The sequence below is a fragment of the Brassica napus genome, chromosome C8, assembly GCF_020379485.1.
Source record: "Brassica napus cultivar Da-Ae chromosome C8, Da-Ae, whole genome shotgun sequence".
Lineage (NCBI taxonomy): Eukaryota > Viridiplantae > Streptophyta > Magnoliopsida > Brassicales > Brassicaceae > Brassica > Brassica napus.
Window position 1 is genome coordinate 35627530 of NC_063451.1, and position 16585 is coordinate 35644114.

General features: G+C 37.8%; 3 protein-coding genes across 3 annotated transcripts; 1 reads left to right on the forward strand and 2 right to left on the reverse strand.

The window, feature by feature from the left end:
- Positions 1-3736: 3736 nt before the first annotated feature.
- LOC106367835 lies at positions 3737-10571 on the forward strand. Its single transcript, XM_013807692.3, has 5 exons — positions 3737-3990; positions 4087-4379; positions 4901-6037; positions 6196-7221; positions 7754-10571. The coding sequence occupies exons 2-5, from the start codon at positions 4196-4198 to the stop codon at positions 10333-10335; spliced, it is 4929 nt and encodes a 1642-aa protein (XP_013663146.1). The 5' UTR covers positions 3737-3990; positions 4087-4195; the 3' UTR covers positions 10336-10571.
- Positions 10572-11515: 944 nt separating this feature from the next.
- On the reverse strand, positions 11516-12172 carry LOC106364882 (RING-H2 finger protein ATL18-like). Its single transcript, XM_013804366.3, has one exon. It carries the CDS (start codon positions 12038-12040, stop codon positions 11576-11578), a length of 465 nt encoding a protein of 154 aa, XP_013659820.1. The 5' UTR covers positions 12041-12172; the 3' UTR covers positions 11516-11575.
- Positions 12173-12624: 452 nt separating this feature from the next.
- Positions 12625-15340, reverse strand: LOC106364881 (transcription initiation factor IIF subunit beta). The gene is made up of 6 exons (XM_013804365.3): positions 14017-15340; positions 13788-13899; positions 13441-13571; positions 13297-13365; positions 13064-13210; positions 12625-12932 (listed from the first exon to the last, which is right to left on the reverse strand). Exons 1-6 carry the CDS (start codon positions 14224-14226, stop codon positions 12825-12827), a joined length of 777 nt encoding a protein of 258 aa, XP_013659819.1. The 5' UTR covers positions 14227-15340; the 3' UTR covers positions 12625-12824.
- Between the last annotated feature and the right edge of the window lie 1245 nt (positions 15341-16585).

Sequence of the window (16585 nt, forward strand, 5' to 3'; positions counted from 1 at the left end):
AAAACTTATACCCTAAATCCAAATCCTAGACCTAAAACCCAAACGGTAAACCCTAAACCCAAACCCCAAACTTAGATGCTATAGGGTTTGGGTTAAGGTTTAAGTTTAGGGTCTAAGACTTGGGTTTAGGGTATAGGGTTTATAGGTTTATAGTCTATTTTTGGGGTTTAAAGTATATAATTTGGATTTAGGGTATAGGATTAGGGTTTAGGGTTTAGGGTATAGGGTTTGGGTTTAGGGTCTAGGATTAGGGTATAAGATATAGGGTTTAGGTTTAGGGTCTAGGATTAGGGTTTAGGGTTTAGGATTAGGGTTTAGGGTATAGGGTTTGGGTTTAGGTGTTTGGACTTGGGTTTAGAATTTAGGGTATAAGGTTTTGAATTTAAGATTTAGGGTTTAGGGTTTATGTGTAAGCGTTAGCGTCGTTAAAATTAGTATTTTTTATTTTTTATAGCTATTTTTTGTTTAATTTAATATTTTTTAATTAATAATCTATGTGGAAATTTAATTGGTGCTAAAGGGTGGGGTGAATTTAACCTAAGTTCTGTACATACTAAAAAAAGCTTCCATCGTTTTCTTCAACACACCAATGATAAAAAAATGATAGCAAATAGTAGAACTATAGATCGTTCCTAGGTACTTTTTACCAAATTAAGAAGAAAAAAAAACACTATTTGATCAAAAAAAGAAGTAAACACTACAACTACTAAATGGTACAATCCATCGAAAAAAATCCTAAGACTTGCAAAAAAAAACTTTTTAGTCAGTAACATATATAGATAGATGATCGAAACAAAAAAAAAAAAACTTTTTCACAAAATTAACTAACACTAAAAGGCTTAGATAACAATGGCAAAACATACTTTTTAGGTTCTTACATTCTTTTATCTTGGATTCTCAAACAGAATATTTATTAATAGAGAAAAGTGGATCCTTTAACTTCATTGTCATGAGACAGTCTTCAACCCTTAGCAAGGAGAGTTATAATAAATGAAATCATCCAAATGCTTGTATTTGTCTTGCTCTATTTTTGTTATCGATACTCCCTACGATAAGTTTCATTGTGCATGTGATATTAAGAACATCCTGAGAAACTGAGAAAAAAAAGAACAACCTCTGAACTGGGTTTACGGAAACAGTCATATGCTTTGGAGTTTAATGTACATTGTAATATATATTCATTTGCTTTATTCTTACAAAAGTAGAGCCAAAAAGTAGGGTTCACTCAAGCCCTAGTCAATACTGTTTCTGCATGCTGGTCTCTAGCTAAGCGTAAAATTTCAAGTTACCTTCAAGCTCTAGCACATACATGTCTCCTCTGCTCACCTGTTCCACTTCAAGCTCTGATTTTATTTGTCCATCTACCATCCTTTTGCCTCAACCACCGGTTGCTCATCAAAGTGTTGATCTCTGTAAATTTCATGCATTGGGTTTGTTCTTTGCATGAAATAATGTTGACTCATATATGTTCTCCAAATAACAGTTGAAAGATTATATGTTTGTTGGAGAACATAAGATATCAATCGTAGTTGGGAGAATTCATACTCAGTTGCAGGGCAGTAAAGTAAAGTTAAGAATCAAGGCAATAGAGGAAAGGTAATTCCAGGTAACTCACCTCCAACAACCTTGGGGTTGATGCTAGTGACCAACAAAACTTTTGGCTCCGCCCCGTAGCTTGTCATCTTGTCATGAAAGGCGTAAGCTAAACCATCAAACAAGCTAACACATACATTCAAGCCCCTGTGAAGAATAATTATAAAAAACACAACGTTCAGATATACAGTTTACCGATGTCAGACTCTTGACTTTCAACTTTATAAAGTACCTTTCTACACAGAGTGTAAGCATAACACGCTGTGATCCGTGTATTCCGTCGCTGATGGTGCTATGTATTACAATTATCTCACCAAGCACATCTTCCACGTTTAAAAATTCAGTGCCGTCAAAAATAAGGTAAAAACTTGTTAACAATTAGATATAGAAAATGTCTAAAGCATACATGGTAGTTGTCTGATGGTATTTGCGAGTTCTAATAGCTGGTCGTAAGTTCTACGAACGTTGTGCCATCGCTGAATCGAATGGAGACATGGGCGTCAGATAGATGGAAATTATTGTTGCTCTGTGTAACTTCAAAACCACTAAGCGAATAAATGGATCCCTCACTGAGATATGGTCGGTACGTGTGGCTTCGGGTTGCATTCATGGTTCCTAGGATAAGCATCGAATGTTTCTTTTGAAAAAAACAATTGCAAACCACCGAATTGAAACAGTCGAAAAAATAAATAATTAGCGAGATTGGGTTAGTCGAAGTTACCCGCTCATCCAAGAGCATGTCGACACTCATCAGCTCGCCTCCTTTCCTGATATTCCAAGCCTACCAGAACCGGAGATAACGGACCTCAGTGGTGTTTGAACAACACCCATCCCTCAAGTTGGCAAGAAGCGCGTAGGAGTTAGCCATTGTTGGAATCAAAGCTTTACAACGTCTGGAGTTTGAGATTTTTTAGCTGTTTGGAATTTTCATCGCAGAGATGAAACATATTTATAGTGTACAGCTCCAAGAGGTTAGCTTTCATGATAATTATCATCTTTAATTGACGGAGAGTGGGGAGAGTAGTGGGGCTGGTGTTAATGCTGTGATTAAAAGGATGAGAAACAGAAACGCCAGCTGATACATAAGAAAGTTGCCGCCGTGAGACGAAGAACAAAGGAAGAACAGCGAGGTGATTGCTCGAGTACGGCAAAAAGAGAACCCGGACCAAATGAGTTAGTTTTGGAAATGCTCACAAATACACAAACATATTTGCGAAGCCCGAACAGACTAAAGCTTCTTGTTGTTTTGGAAAGGTCCAATATTGTTTGTAATTGTTTTTTGGTTTAAGAAAACACGGAATATGAGAGGAATAAGAGATGATATGTGTTCAATTTTAAGATAGTTTCGGCTGAAGTGGCTTCACGAGAATTGAGATAATCCAACTTTATTGTAATAGATATATCAAAAAATCTATTTGCATTCTGATATCTAGCTAATGAGTTTTAATCATGTATATAGTGAAACATATACATGATTAAATTTATTATAATTGTTGATGCAAAATTTGATTAAATATTTTGATAGTTTAATTTTTATTTTAAACAATAAAATAAGTAAAATAAATAAATATATGTTTATTTTTAAAATAATAAGATATTAAATAATTTAAAATTTTCAAAAATAAAAGTGGTTGAATTTGTTAAAAATATAATATATATTTATAAAATATACTCCCTCCATTCCTAAATGATAGACTTTTTAGTATTTTCACACATATTAAGAAAACATATTAAACTACCATAATAAATATATCATTTTCTGCAATTTTCAATTTTCAAATAGCTTTTAACCAATAGTAATTCAATAAATTCAATTAATTTTCTTGAAGTTTACAATTTTATCATAGAAAACACAAAAAATACATCTTTTTGAAACAATTTTTTTCTTCTAAAAAGTCTATCATTAAGGAACGGAGGGAGTATATATTTATGAAATTACGGATATCCACCAAATATTTGTTTGAATAGATATAATACCCGTTTGAATAGAGGGACTGGTCTTGGGGGATACCGGATACACGGTGGTAGAAGAGTAATTAAGTAAAAATAATACTTATTTTCCTTCTCACATGATTTACTTTCCGTTTATATTAATGCGGACGCCAAAAAATATTATGAAATACAGTTTTATAAGCGTCTTTAGGTTACAAGGGATTTTTCTCTTTCATTCTTTCTCTCTCTCCCCTCAATTGTCTATCTCATCTTCTTGCTGGAGCTAATTGGAAGAGAGAATCAACCAATCTCCTGATAAAATCCCCAATTACTCTACGACCCGAAATTCAAGCAACCTTTTTTCTATCTTTAGCTTCTTTCTTTTTTTTTTTTCTTTCTCTTCACGGTGGAATCTCCCTTCTCTCTTTTATCTCAGTTAGTGATTACAGCTCGGCCTCCTTCCAGGTTTCTCTTTCCGCTCTTCTCAACTTTGACGAAACCCTAATTTCTAACTGCGGCTTCTCCGATTTGATTTTTTTTTTTTTTTTTTATCCTTTCCAGTTGAAGCGGCCTTCATTGATTGATTTCAAGCTCCCATCTTATCTCGTTTGGTCGCGGAGTCTGGAGTGGGTTAAAGGTTAAGTCCTATGCGATTGTTGTGGGTAATTTGATGCCGCCGCAGGATCACTCATCTTGGGATCGGAAGGATCTTCTGAGGCAGAGGAAGCACGAGAGACCCTCCGAGCCGCCTTTCGATCCTCCTCCTTTCAGGTGGAGGGATTCTCCTTCTTCTTCTTCTTCTCACCGCGAGTTTTCACGGTGGGGAGGATCTGCCGACTTCCGCAGGCCTTCTTGTAAGATTCCTAACCTTATCTTCTCGCTTATTAGGGCTTAGAATCCACCAGCTTCGTTTTGTGCTTTTGTTTAATTTTTAGATTTAGATTTGGCAGGAAGATGATTTTGTTATTACAATTGAATTGGTATTGTCTGCTTAGGAATCTGAAAAGAGGAGAAAAGGATATAACTTTGTTCCTGACTCATCATCATAGAAGACGTGTTTCCACCAGTAGATGTTTCCAGAATCGTGGATTGTTGTTTGTTTTAGCTTGACATGTTATAGATTTGGATGGCACTAAGGTTTTATTTTTGTGGGTTTATTACATCTATGGGTTTTTTTCCTGGTAGATTTGAAACTCTTGTCTGGACTACTTGTCTTAATGGAATCTGTTGTCTCCTAGAGTTTTATCACTTGCTGTTCTATGATGGTTCGTATGCCTTTTTTTTCAGCAGTAAAAGTCCAAACTTGTATTTTATATGTGGATGAATAGCTCTTGCGGAGTTTCTAATTTTCACTTCTTTGTAATGTTTTCTGAAGCTCATGGTAAGCAGGGCGGAAGGTACCAGTTTGTGGAGGAGTCTAGTCATGGCTACACATCTTCTCGGTCCAGTGCCCGGATGTTTGAGAATGACTACTACAGACCATCAGCACCACGTGGAGACTGGCGATACACCAGGAATTGCAGGGATGATAGAGTTCCTTTAAGCCAGAAGGACTGGAGGTCCAATACATGGGAGATGAACAACGGATCTTATAGAGCTTTTGATAGGCCATGTGGTGTTAGAAATGGTCGAAGGTCGGTTGAGGAGAGGCCACCACCTGCTTCAGATACTCATACCACTGTGGTGAACTCTTGGGAACAACCCAACTCCGCTCAGCAGATGGATATTGAGCTGTGCACCCCTGTTCGGACAGTTAGATCTAAGAACGAGCAGAAATTTTTGGATCAAAGGCAATCACTTCCTTCAGATCCTCATTCTGACGGTCTTGGCTTGTTTGATCGGCCCTCTTCGGTGAACAGTTATGAAAACAAGGAGTGTTCTCCAGCAAAGCAATCCAATGGTTTGATGCGCGGTCGAAGGCTAGCTGATGATAATTCATTAGATCCTCCAATCCTCAATGCAGAGATAGAGGGAACTCGGAATCAGATTCTCCTGAAAGACATGCACGATAATAAGTTACATGGGGTTAGTGATTTAGACGGTGTCAGGGAAAATGGGAAGGAGAATTCTCTGGGAGCAACTGGGAAGCTTCCAATGTGGACCCGTTCTGGGAGTTTTGCGTCTCAGAGTTCAGGTTTTAGTCACTCAAGTAGCTTGAAAAGCTTGGGGGCTGTTGATTCCAGTGATGGAAAACATAAGATCCTTCCTAAAACTGTTGCTGTGACTCAAACTTCTTCAGGAGATGCTACTGCATGTGCCAAAACTACTGTGTCTGAGGAGATGAGTTCTAGAAAGAAACAACGTCTTGGGTGGGGTGAGGGCCTGGCGAAATACGAGAATAAGAAAGTTGATGTTAACACAACCGAGGATGGAACAGACTTGTTGGAGAACAGTGCAGAAGAAATGCATTCTTTGAACAAAAATATTGCTGATAAAAGTCCTACAGCAACCAATGCTCCAGATTATGGTTCCCCTACAACTCCATCCTCTGTAGCTTGCAATTCATCACCAGGTACGGTAATTTTTGTTATACATTACTCTGTGTGCTATTTGGAGTTATCTCTATGATTTTACTGGAGCTCTTCTGTCATATGCCTGATATTGTATACACTGATTTTCCTTTTCTCTTTCTATCATGTCTTCCACCTAATTTCGTTTCTGTATGTGCAGATAAGTCATCTGCGAAGGCTGCTATTGGTGCTAGTGATGTCAGTAACATGTGCCGTTCACCTAGTCCCGTGTCTAGTATTCACCTTGAACGACTTCCAATCAATATAGAGGAGCTTGATAACATCTCAATGGAGCGAGTTGGCTGTTTGCTCAATGAATTGCTTGGTACTGATGATCCTGGTACAGGGGATTCCAGTTCCGTCCAGTTGACGTCAATGAAAAAATTACTTGCCTGGAAAGGTGATATTTTGAAAGCTGTGGAGATGGCTGAATCTGAAATTGATCTGCTTGAAAGCAAACAAAGGGCTCTGAAGCTTGAATGTGGAAGACAGTGCCGTGTTGTTGGACCCAGTTCCGACCTTCCCGAGGGAGACGAAAATGTGCAGCAGGAAGCTTCTTGTGTATTGGGTCTCAAAGCAGTAGCTTTCTCTGTGGCTCAAACATTGGTGAGAGATACTGTTCATCAAGCTGTTTCAGCCAAGGTTCCTGTTAGAATCATTGAAGATAGTTGTCGAGAAGTTAATGCTCTACCCCAGTTTCTTGCCACTGTCGGAAGCAATGAAGATATATTGCCCATACCGTCTACCAAGGCAGATTCCAATCAGGAAACTGTTGACCTGTCTTCTGCTGATGATAGCATGGTCTCTGATGAAGACTTGCTCTGTGCTAAGTTATTATCTACCAATAAGATATATGCCAGTGAATCATCTCAAGTATTTAATAAATTGCTCCCAAGAGATTTCAGTTCGTTTGATGAGTCAAGATTGCCTGGCAGATGTCAAAGGCAGTTTGATTCTCATGTCAAAGAAAAAATTGCGGAAAGGATAGAGGTCTTGAGAGCTAGGGAGAAAATTTTGCTCCTTCAGTTTAAAGCGTTTCAGCTCGCATGGAAGAAAGATGTGCGTCAACTAGCTTCAGCAAAGTACCAACCCAAGGGTAACAAAAAAACAGAAGTATTTCCCTATGCAAAAAATGGTGGGCATCTGAAGCTTTCCCAACCTGTACGCCTGAGACTCTATTCTTCAGGTAAAGTACTTAAACCTCTTTTTCTCTCTGCTTTGTTTTCTTAGTATTTTAAGCTTTCCTTGGGTTTGTCTTTGTCTGGATAGAATTCGGTTTTTATCTTGTAACTGTAAGATGCCAGTCTTGTTATGCGGTTCTTCAGATTATTTACTCTTTGATTTTTCTTTTTCTGAGGTAAATATATGTTTAGTTGTAGAAACTTGAGGAGCATGAGTTTTTTAGAGAAAACATCTAGAACTCTTGAGGAATTTTTTGTCAGTGCAATACGTTGGGCGCAGGAGCTGTCAAATAGTGAACATAATTTTTTTATTTGGAAGCTAAGTTCAAAGTCATTCCATAACAACGAGTTTGTTGGATTGGTAAAGCTAGATTAACTTTTGTTAGATTCTGGGTTTATTCTAATAGTCTCTACTGTAATATTTATATTAACACCTAGCTTGTATAGCTAGGAGGTGTAGTCCAAAAGATTGCTTTGTAAAAAAATTTGGATTCATCGAATTTTAAAATCTAATAGCTGTTTACTCTTCACGTGCAGCTCAAAGAAGGGATAGTGTAGCCTCCACGACAGAGCTCGTAAGTTACATGAAAAAGCTACTAAAAAATACCCGTCTAAAGCCTTTTAGAGACATTTTGAGAATGCCTGCGATGATATTGGATGAGAAAGAAAGAGTGAGGTCGCGGTTTATCTCTAGCAATGGGCTGATTGAAGATCCATGCGACGTTGAGAAGGAAAGAACAATGATTAATCCTTGGACCTCAGAGGAGAAAGAGACTTTCCTTAGTATGCTAGCAATGCACGGGAAGGATTTCAAGAAAATTGCTTCATTTCTTACTCAGAAGACAACTGCGGACTGTATTGATTACTACTACAAAAACCACAAGTCCGATTGTTTTGCGAAAATTAAGAAGCAGCGTAGTTTTGGTAAAGAAGGGAAACACACCTACATGTTGGCGCCAACAAAAAAGTGGAAACGTGAGATGGGGGCTGCCTCTCTTGATATTTTAGGTGCTGTCTCCATTATTGCAGCAAACGCAGGCAAGGTTGCATCAACCCGGCAGACTTCTTCCAAAAGGATCACCCTTAGAGGTTGCAGCAGTTCTAGTTCGTTGCAGCGCGATGGCAATTACTCTGAAGGGTACTCCCACAGTTTCGATTTCCCTCGTAAGAGAACTCTTGGTGCAGATGTTGTAGCTGTTGGTCCTTTGTCATCAGAGCAGATTAATTCCTGCTTAAGGACTTCCGTGAACTCTAGAGAGGGGTGTATGGATCATTTGAAGTTTGCTCCTGCTGCAAAGAAACCTCGGATATCTCATACTACACATAATGAGAACAGCAATGAAGACGATGACTCATGTTCAGAAGAGAGCTGCGGGGAAACGGGGCCTATTCATTGGACCGATGCTGAGAGATCTGCCTTTATACAGGGTTTCTCTTTATTTGGCAAGAATTTTGCTTCATTATCGAGGTTTGTCAGGACCAGGTCTCCGGATCAGTGTAGGGTTTTCTTTAGCAAAGTTCGGAAATGCCTTGGGCTGGAATGTATACAGTCTGGATCTAGAAATGTGAGTGCATCTGCAAGTGTTGATAATGCCAATGAGGGTGGTGGAAGCGACTTGGATGGTCCTTGTGCTACGGAGAGTAACTCTGGCATATGCAATAATGGAGTTAGTAGCAAGATTGGTTTGAATACGCTTACCTCACCTCTTAACATGAATCAGGAGGGAGCTAACCATTCAGGCTTTGAAAATGTGGAAGCCGGCCTTAGTAGATCAGAACAGGAGAATGGGCTGGCATTATTGCGTTTGAAAGATGGTACCAATCTCGTGAGCACTGCAAATATCAATGGGGATTCGGAACCTTGCAGAGATTTGGTAGACATTAACACTGTTGAGAGCCACTGTCAGGCTGCAGACCAAATGAACAGCAATGATGTACTTTCAAAGGACATTGATGAAGGTAATTTGACATCTGTAGCTGCGGAGAAAATTAAGAGCAGTGATCAACTGTCAATGGAAATAGATGAAGGTAACTTAACACCCATCGCTGTATCTTCTGACCCCTTGTATTGTGGGTCAATCGTTCTTTCCAATAATATTGTGGAGAAGGGCTCAGGATGTGAAGGTGCTGTGGTGCCTAAACAAAGTTCAAAGATGCAGGATGGAGTGATGCAAGCTGTAAACAGAACCAGAAATTCCGGCCTTGAGGCTGAAGCTGCGTCTTCAAGTTTCAGGTATCCCGAGTGTCTGCACCATGTTCCAATTGAGGAAGACCTTGTAGGCGTCAGTGTACCACAAGGAGATTCCAATTGCCATATAGAGTCCGAGTTGCCAAATCCTCTTGTTGTGCAAACAAATAACATGGGCTGGCAGTTTTCTGAGGTCAATCTGGATTTTGATAGGAGAAGTCAGGTTTTGGGCCATGTCAAACCTGAGCAGAACGGTCAATTACATGCGACCAGTACGGAATCTTGTCAAATTCCGTGGATATCATTCACGCAAGATCCGAGCAGGATAATTAGGTCAAAATCTGATTTGATTGTGAAGGCTCAACGTACAGGTGAAGCTTTCTCACTCAAAAAGTGTACTAGCTCAGCTACTAAGCCTCTGACAGTGTTCCAAAAGGATGGAAGATCTGGTCACAGCAGGAGCCATTCATTTAGTTTGTCTGATACAAAGAGGCTCGATAAGAATGGAGATGTGAAGCTGTTTGGCACAGTACTAACCGCTGATGAGAATGGAAGCAAGCAAAAACACAATCCAGGAGGAAGTATCAGGCCATCATCAACCTTGAGCAGGGACCATGAGACAGGACATCAGTACATTAATCAGCAGCACCTTCAAAATGTTCCTATTACGAGCTATGGTTTCTGGGATGGCAACAGAATCCAAACCGGGCTCACATCTTTGCCAGAGTCTGCCAAGTTGGTTGCAAGTTACCCCGAAGCACTTACCACACATCAGAAGCAGCAAGTTGTTAGTACCAAAGAGATTCAGCTGGATGTCAGTGGGATTCTGAGCTTTGGGAAGCAAATCGAAGATAGATCAGAGGTCTCGAGTGGTAAGGATAAAGGTAAGATAGGAGGAGAGGTAAATGGTGTAGCAGAAGCAGCAACGTGAATCGAAAAAGCTTTCTTAGGGTCAATGATTAGTTCGTTTTGGAGGTTTGGCATATTCTTTGTTGGTGTCATCCTATCTGTATCATAATCTCACTTTATTGTCTTTTTTCTTCTTAATTTAGAATGTCAGTCAATATAGGCATTTTTTTCTCTCTTTCTTTTGATTTTAACTTAAAGTTAGCTGATGTTTGTATTTGTAAGGTTGCTGATAATAACATGGAAAGAGTGCTTAGCTTAGCTTAGCTCTATGTATGTTTCTCAAGAAGGATAACCTTTAAAGAATGATATGTAATGTTGTCTGGTGGAAGACTAATCCAACTAAACTTGCAGAAGGATATTGTTTTTGTTCTACCTTCTTGGGAGGATTGGTGGTAATGGCGCCACTACTTTTAAAACCTGCACGATGGTAACACGATGAATATCAGCTGATTTAGATAGCTGGACACTTTTGCAAAGACGTTCTGATTTTGACTAGAGTGGCTTTATCATACCTTACGAGTGTTCAACAGGCTTGGTAGCTCTACTACTTGATGTGCATGAAGATGAATAGATGATATCCACGGTTCCCAGGAACAGCTTGATTACGTTTTCAGCCTGTACACAACCCCCATACTCCACAAGAACCACTAGTTTGCATCGTTTTATATAATGTAATATTGCATCATACCAAAGTAGTTAGCTCGATATTTTTCAATTTTTGGGGACAGGGAATGTGGAAAATCTATTGGAATGTGCACATTTGTACCCATCTTCAGCTGGAGTAGCATCTACAATATCTGGATCAAAGCATTTTGGCTGTCCTTCCGCAACATAAAGTGGGTCCCCTGCACCTTGCTGCACGTGTATGCTATATATCTGCTTCTAAGATTTCTTAGATTCACAGTCAAAAAGAAAACTGATGGCAAGCAAAATCTTACTAGGCAATGACATAAGCAATTCATGTCCGTTTTCTCCATCAGAAAAATGATTCTACTAATCCTGTCACTGATTGGGCTTTAGACACACATCCAAAATGTTTGGTTCACAGTTCACACGCACGGTAACAACTCATCTGGAGGGAAACATAGGAGTGATTCATGTACAACTAATAGCTAGTGCTGCTGTTGTCTCTGTTTAGTATTTCTTAAATAATCATCATATGGAGACATCAACGCGATTATGTCTTTGTGTTTGGTAATGAAGACAAAACAATACACTGTAAATATATATAAAAGAATGAGTGTGCTAACAAAGAATGAAGGCTACAACAAGTATTCAATCAGATGATGGAGAAACAACAAGAAGAAAAAGGAAACAAGAGAGAGATGGAAGGTGGAAGAGGAATGAGCATTAATGACATTGTTGTGGGTAGGAGGAGTAGGAGTTCGAGAGAATACAAAAGATCTGCAAAGAGGGCAAGTGAGACTGCCACGGAGAAGCCAAGGTTCAATGCAATGGACATGGAAGAGATGATTACATCTTGGAAGATGTGTCACCGCATCCTCATCTTCATAATCCATAAGGCATATTGAGCAGCATATCTCTTCCTCCTCCTTCTTTTCCTTGTCTCCGAACTTCACACTGGTTAGATTATAACCGTCATCATCATCGTGCGATCTAACTTCTCCACACTGATTCTTCAACTTCCCTAAAGGAATGCACACATATGTGTAGAATAGTATGGCTACTGTGCACAAAGGAGACCGTGGAAACAACAATGAAATCATTTTTTTTTCTTGAGCTTTCTGCTTCTCTAACTCACTTTATCTTTCTATTTATATAGACTACTATCGTCTCCCATTGAATACTATTTTTATGTACTTGGAGGAGCTTTGGGACGGCGCCGACCACACCACCCCCCTTCTCTTATTATTTTTATTTGTTTAAGAAAAGTCAGCTATTTCCCCAACTTCAAGAAAACTTATGAAGAGTTTTATAGTCAACGTACGAGATGATAACATGCTTCCATCTTAAGCATTACCTGATAGTACTGCATTTAATAATATTAATGACAAGGGGAGAATCACATGACGGCGTTAAAACACACAAAAGGTGGCACTGAGATGATGCACCATCCCTCTTAACTCACATTTATCCCTGAAACCTCGGATTCATCACATTACATAGTCAAGGGATATATGTATTATAAGCAAGGAGTCCTTCCACCAAAACAGGACTTGACTATGAGTTCATGGATATAATACAGCCGACCAAATCAACTAAAGATCTCCCAAGTAACTCATTGATTATTTTACTATTTGACTTCAATCATATATCAAATGTTTTGGTTCTTGGTAGTGTCCTTGAATCCATTTCTTAATCTTTTTACTTTGTTGATTAAAATTTCTTAAAAGGACAAGTAACCCCACAACTTTTTGTTTTTACATTTTGTGAAAGTTGAAATCAAATTTATGAGAAATGTTTTAGAAAGTCATCAGGTTGTGCCTTTACTCGAAATGAAATTTGTTAGGTTAACCAAAACCTGAACAAACCCTTTTGACCATATACAACTTATTCTTGTGTGGATCTCTTGTACTCAGGCTTCAGCTCATAAGTTCCTTGGTTGCTCCCTTTGTTGTTGTAAATGCAAAGATCTCTAAGCAAATCTTTCAAGAATTGCTGCACCAAACCACATTCAATACCGTTACACATTTCATTAAACAGTACAAATCTCAGTTTTTGTATCTGTTCTCTTTTGAAATCTCTCAATCAAGCACTACTATACAAAAGTTCTTTGCCTTTAGGTTTACCTCTGGTTGGTCTGTATCTTGAATGAGGTTCCTCAGAGTCCAGTGAGATTGTCTTTCAAAGAGATTAAACATGACCTCTTCCATCTCTCTTCGATCCCTTCTTGTTCTCTTCATTTCTGTTGTCTTGGTTGTCACTTTCTTCTTTTCCTGATACAAAACAATGAGTTGAATTTTCACATCTATAAGGAAAACAATAGTAGGTAATGTGTGTTTAGAGTGATTTAGATAGATACAAAAGTTCCCGTGGGAGCTACAGTTCCCGGTGTTGGCCACATATACATTCCAGTGGCATTATCAATGACCTGGTCCAAAATAAAACCATAAACATGATCATTTTTGTAAAGATGCAGTGGTATAAACCATTCTTTAAAAGAAACCTGGATCTGTTTGTTTTTGCACATAGACTTGGTAGCCCTTTCACGGCAAAGTTTGCCATAGCTCTCCATGTTTTCGGTACGAGGACTCATGTGAAATTTGTTTTTAATCTTCCCTTCTACTGACATTTTCCCTATACATTCCAAAGAAGATCCTTAAACAGAATCAGGTTCATCTCTGGATGGTAAATAAACAGACTAATGCTGAACCATAACCCAATAATGATCCAAAAATGTGATACAACAAACAAAGATATGAGAATGCTATCATTAGAGAATGTCAATATCTGACTAGTGTAGTGTTACTACCAAAGATTCATGCCATAGGGACAGGGAGAAGTTGTCCTTACCTTGTGAACAAGACTCAGAGAAAACAGACATGGGAATGAAATCCTTAGACATATCCAAGCCAAAACGTTTTGGAATGTTTCCAGATCCAGCCCTAGCTAATTCCATTACGAACTGCACGAGTCAAAAGAATCACATGCTTGACGCGCAAGAAAGCAAACGCAACCCTAGAAGATGACTGAGAAGATCTAGAGAGGGAGAGAGAGATCAAGAAAAAAAAATGGAAATTACTTTGGTTTCTTCTTCGTCGAAGGCAGCGAGAGGATCGAAGGAGAGGATGACTTTGGCGACGGGAAGGTATGAATCATCCGTAGAAGGAAGAGATTGGAGAGCAGAAGCGATGAGAGAAGGGCATTTCATCAGCCACATTGGTCTCTCTGCAAAATCTGTTTCCAAAGTTTGATCCTCATTCTTCTTTGCCTCAAACTCTTCCATTTTCATGCATGCAGAGAGATCATGGAAACATAGCTCACATTAACCCTGAAAGCTTCCCCTATCATCATTTAATAATGTCCTGGTTATTGTCAAATGTGTCTGTCACAAAGGGAAGGAAGAAGTCAAATCAAATAACAAAACCTAAATCTATTTTTAGCATTGGTAGAATCCAAACAAGAAGCTAGTTTGTTTCTTATGTACACAACGATTACTGAACATTTATACAAATAAAATATTTTCTTGTTCAGCATCTAGTGTACCCAACAAGCAAGCAAGTTTTGTTTTCCATGTATTGGTAGAATGTACTCAAATAATCAAATGTTTTCGAGGAATATCAATCGATCTTGTTCAACTTGAATACTCTCATGCATACGTTATAAACCCAGTTATGCTATATCCAAAGTAGTCAAAATCTGAATGTCTTTGCAACCCGTTAAAACAAAACCATAAAGACAAATGTTTGGTTATTATCATGCTTTTTTGATGAACTAAGAACTGACCATAAAAGAAAACTAGATGCAGATGGTCTATAGTTCCTTGATGATGGAGTTGTATGTTTATCTTTGTCAGTTTTTCAAACATGGATGGCATTACTGAGAAAAGTCAAAAGGTAGCAGGATTAATTTCACAGGTTTGTAATGCCTGGAACATATTTTGTAGTGTCTACAAGAAATATATAAGAATGTGTACTCCAAGGTTCTTAATCGTATGCAACATAAAACGCAAGATGTTGACATGTTGTAGAAACAACATTAGCACGGGACAATTATGGCAGGGCTTGCGATAGTGAAGAGGTGCACAATGGTTTGGGAATTCATGGCTAGTAATTTTCTGATTGTGCTTCTTTGATTGTGTTGATATATAAATACGTATATCAATTGCCCAAGTTTTCTGTTTCATCAAATGTGATCAGTGAAAGATGCTAATTAAATGGAAACGGAAAACATTTTCAGAATTGGAGTATTTGCGTGATACCTTTCAAATAAAAGAATGCTATTTTCCTAACTATAAGAGGGATAAAAGGAAGACGGGTTGAATAACCCATTATTAGCTTATTGAGTATCTAAGAGCATCCACAACAGTTAGAACTCCATTAAGTATCTAAAAAAACAAATCATTAATATTTTATTGCAATTAATTTAAGTAATTAATTTTTATTTACTATTTTAAATTTGAACTAATATAAAAATGACACATGGATGGGTAGGTTTTTATAAGACCATGATTATCGGGGAGTTCTTAGGGTGAGGTTCTTATCGGAATATAAGAACCCGTCTCTTAACTTTTAACTACAAAAGGTAAGAACCGGCTCTTAAAACTCTTATTTAAGAACCGGTTCTTAGTTTTTTTAGTTAAAAGTTAAGAAACTGATTCTTATATTCCGTTAAGAACTCCACCCTATGAACCTCCCAATAATCATGCTCTAAGGTTCTTAAAACAAAGGAGTTGTTTAGAATTTTTTCTGTTGTCTTAAAAACCAGGTGCTCTTTGGTATATATTTTAGAACTTTTAAAAGACACTTTCGGTGGAACCCTCCTTAGTCCAGTGGTTTAACTAAGGGTTCACTAATGCTTCTATACTAGGAGGTCTGGGGTTCAAACTCCAGAAAACGCAAATTATGCAGACCATGGAGAAAAATGGTTACAAGAGTTCTTCAGCAAGGTGCAAGGGCATATCATTGAACATGAATCTCATAGGACGGCTCAGAGCGATGCAGTCAGACGTGCATTCTCATATGATGGTAGAATTGTCGGCCATAGAATCGTCTATATAATATTTCTCGTCGTTGCAATAGCATAATTAATCAGACGTTAAAAAAAACCCTTTCGAAACTATCACGGCACATGTTTCTTTGTGATTGACCAAATTTTGAAACATTTTAAAATTTAAATGAAAAAGATACCATCCTACAATATTAGTATTATGATGTTTACACGATTGGGGTTGCTCAGGCTCGAGAAGAATAAGGGGGTTAGTAGAACATGAATTTCTGTGGAATTTGATGATTTTAATAGTTGAGAGGATTTTACAAGTTAACTAGATTTAACAAATTTTATCAAATACTTTTACATAGATTTTCATTACTTGTGTATAGAATTCTATTGATTGTTATTAACTTTTAAAGTAAGAAATTAATGGTGGTAGAAAAAAAAAATAATTTCAATTAAGGCAATTCTTAAACAACTTTTAAAAAAGTTTTTGTCACAAAAAAGATCTCAAGAAATAAAATGACCAAAAAATTAATTTCTACTTCTTACTTTATAGATATATAAATAGTAAAAATTTTTTTATATAATTTCGAAATATATGTTTTAAATTTGAATTTTTGTAAAAAAAATTTGAATTATTATTTTTGAAATGTTTA

Excerpts from the sequence above, each read along its gene's own strand:
- LOC106367835 (XM_013807692.3), top strand. The coding sequence starts at position 4,196 with ATGCCGCCGCAGGATCACTCATCTTGGGATCGGAAGGATCTTCTGAGG. Across the intron at positions 6,038-6,195 it reads AGCTTGCAATTCATCACCAG|ATAAGTCATCTGCGAAGGCT; the intron begins GTACGGTAATTT and ends CTGTATGTGCAG. Across the intron at positions 7,222-7,753 it reads CCTGAGACTCTATTCTTCAG|CTCAAAGAAGGGATAGTGTA; the intron begins GTAAAGTACTTA and ends CTTCACGTGCAG.
- LOC106364882 (XM_013804366.3), bottom strand. The coding sequence starts at position 12,040 with ATGATTTCATTGTTGTTTCCACGGTCTCCTTTGTGCACAGTAGCCATA.
- LOC106364881 (XM_013804365.3), bottom strand. The coding sequence starts at position 14,226 with ATGAAAATGGAAGAGTTTGAGGCAAAGAAGAATGAGGATCAAACTTTG. Across the intron at positions 13,572-13,787 it reads CTCTGAGTCTTGTTCACAAG|GGAAAATGTCAGTAGAAGGG; the intron begins GTAAGGACAACT and ends TGGAATGTATAG. Across the intron at positions 13,366-13,440 it reads GCAAAAACAAACAGATCCAG|GTCATTGATAATGCCACTGG; the intron begins GTTTCTTTTAAA and ends ATTTTGGACCAG.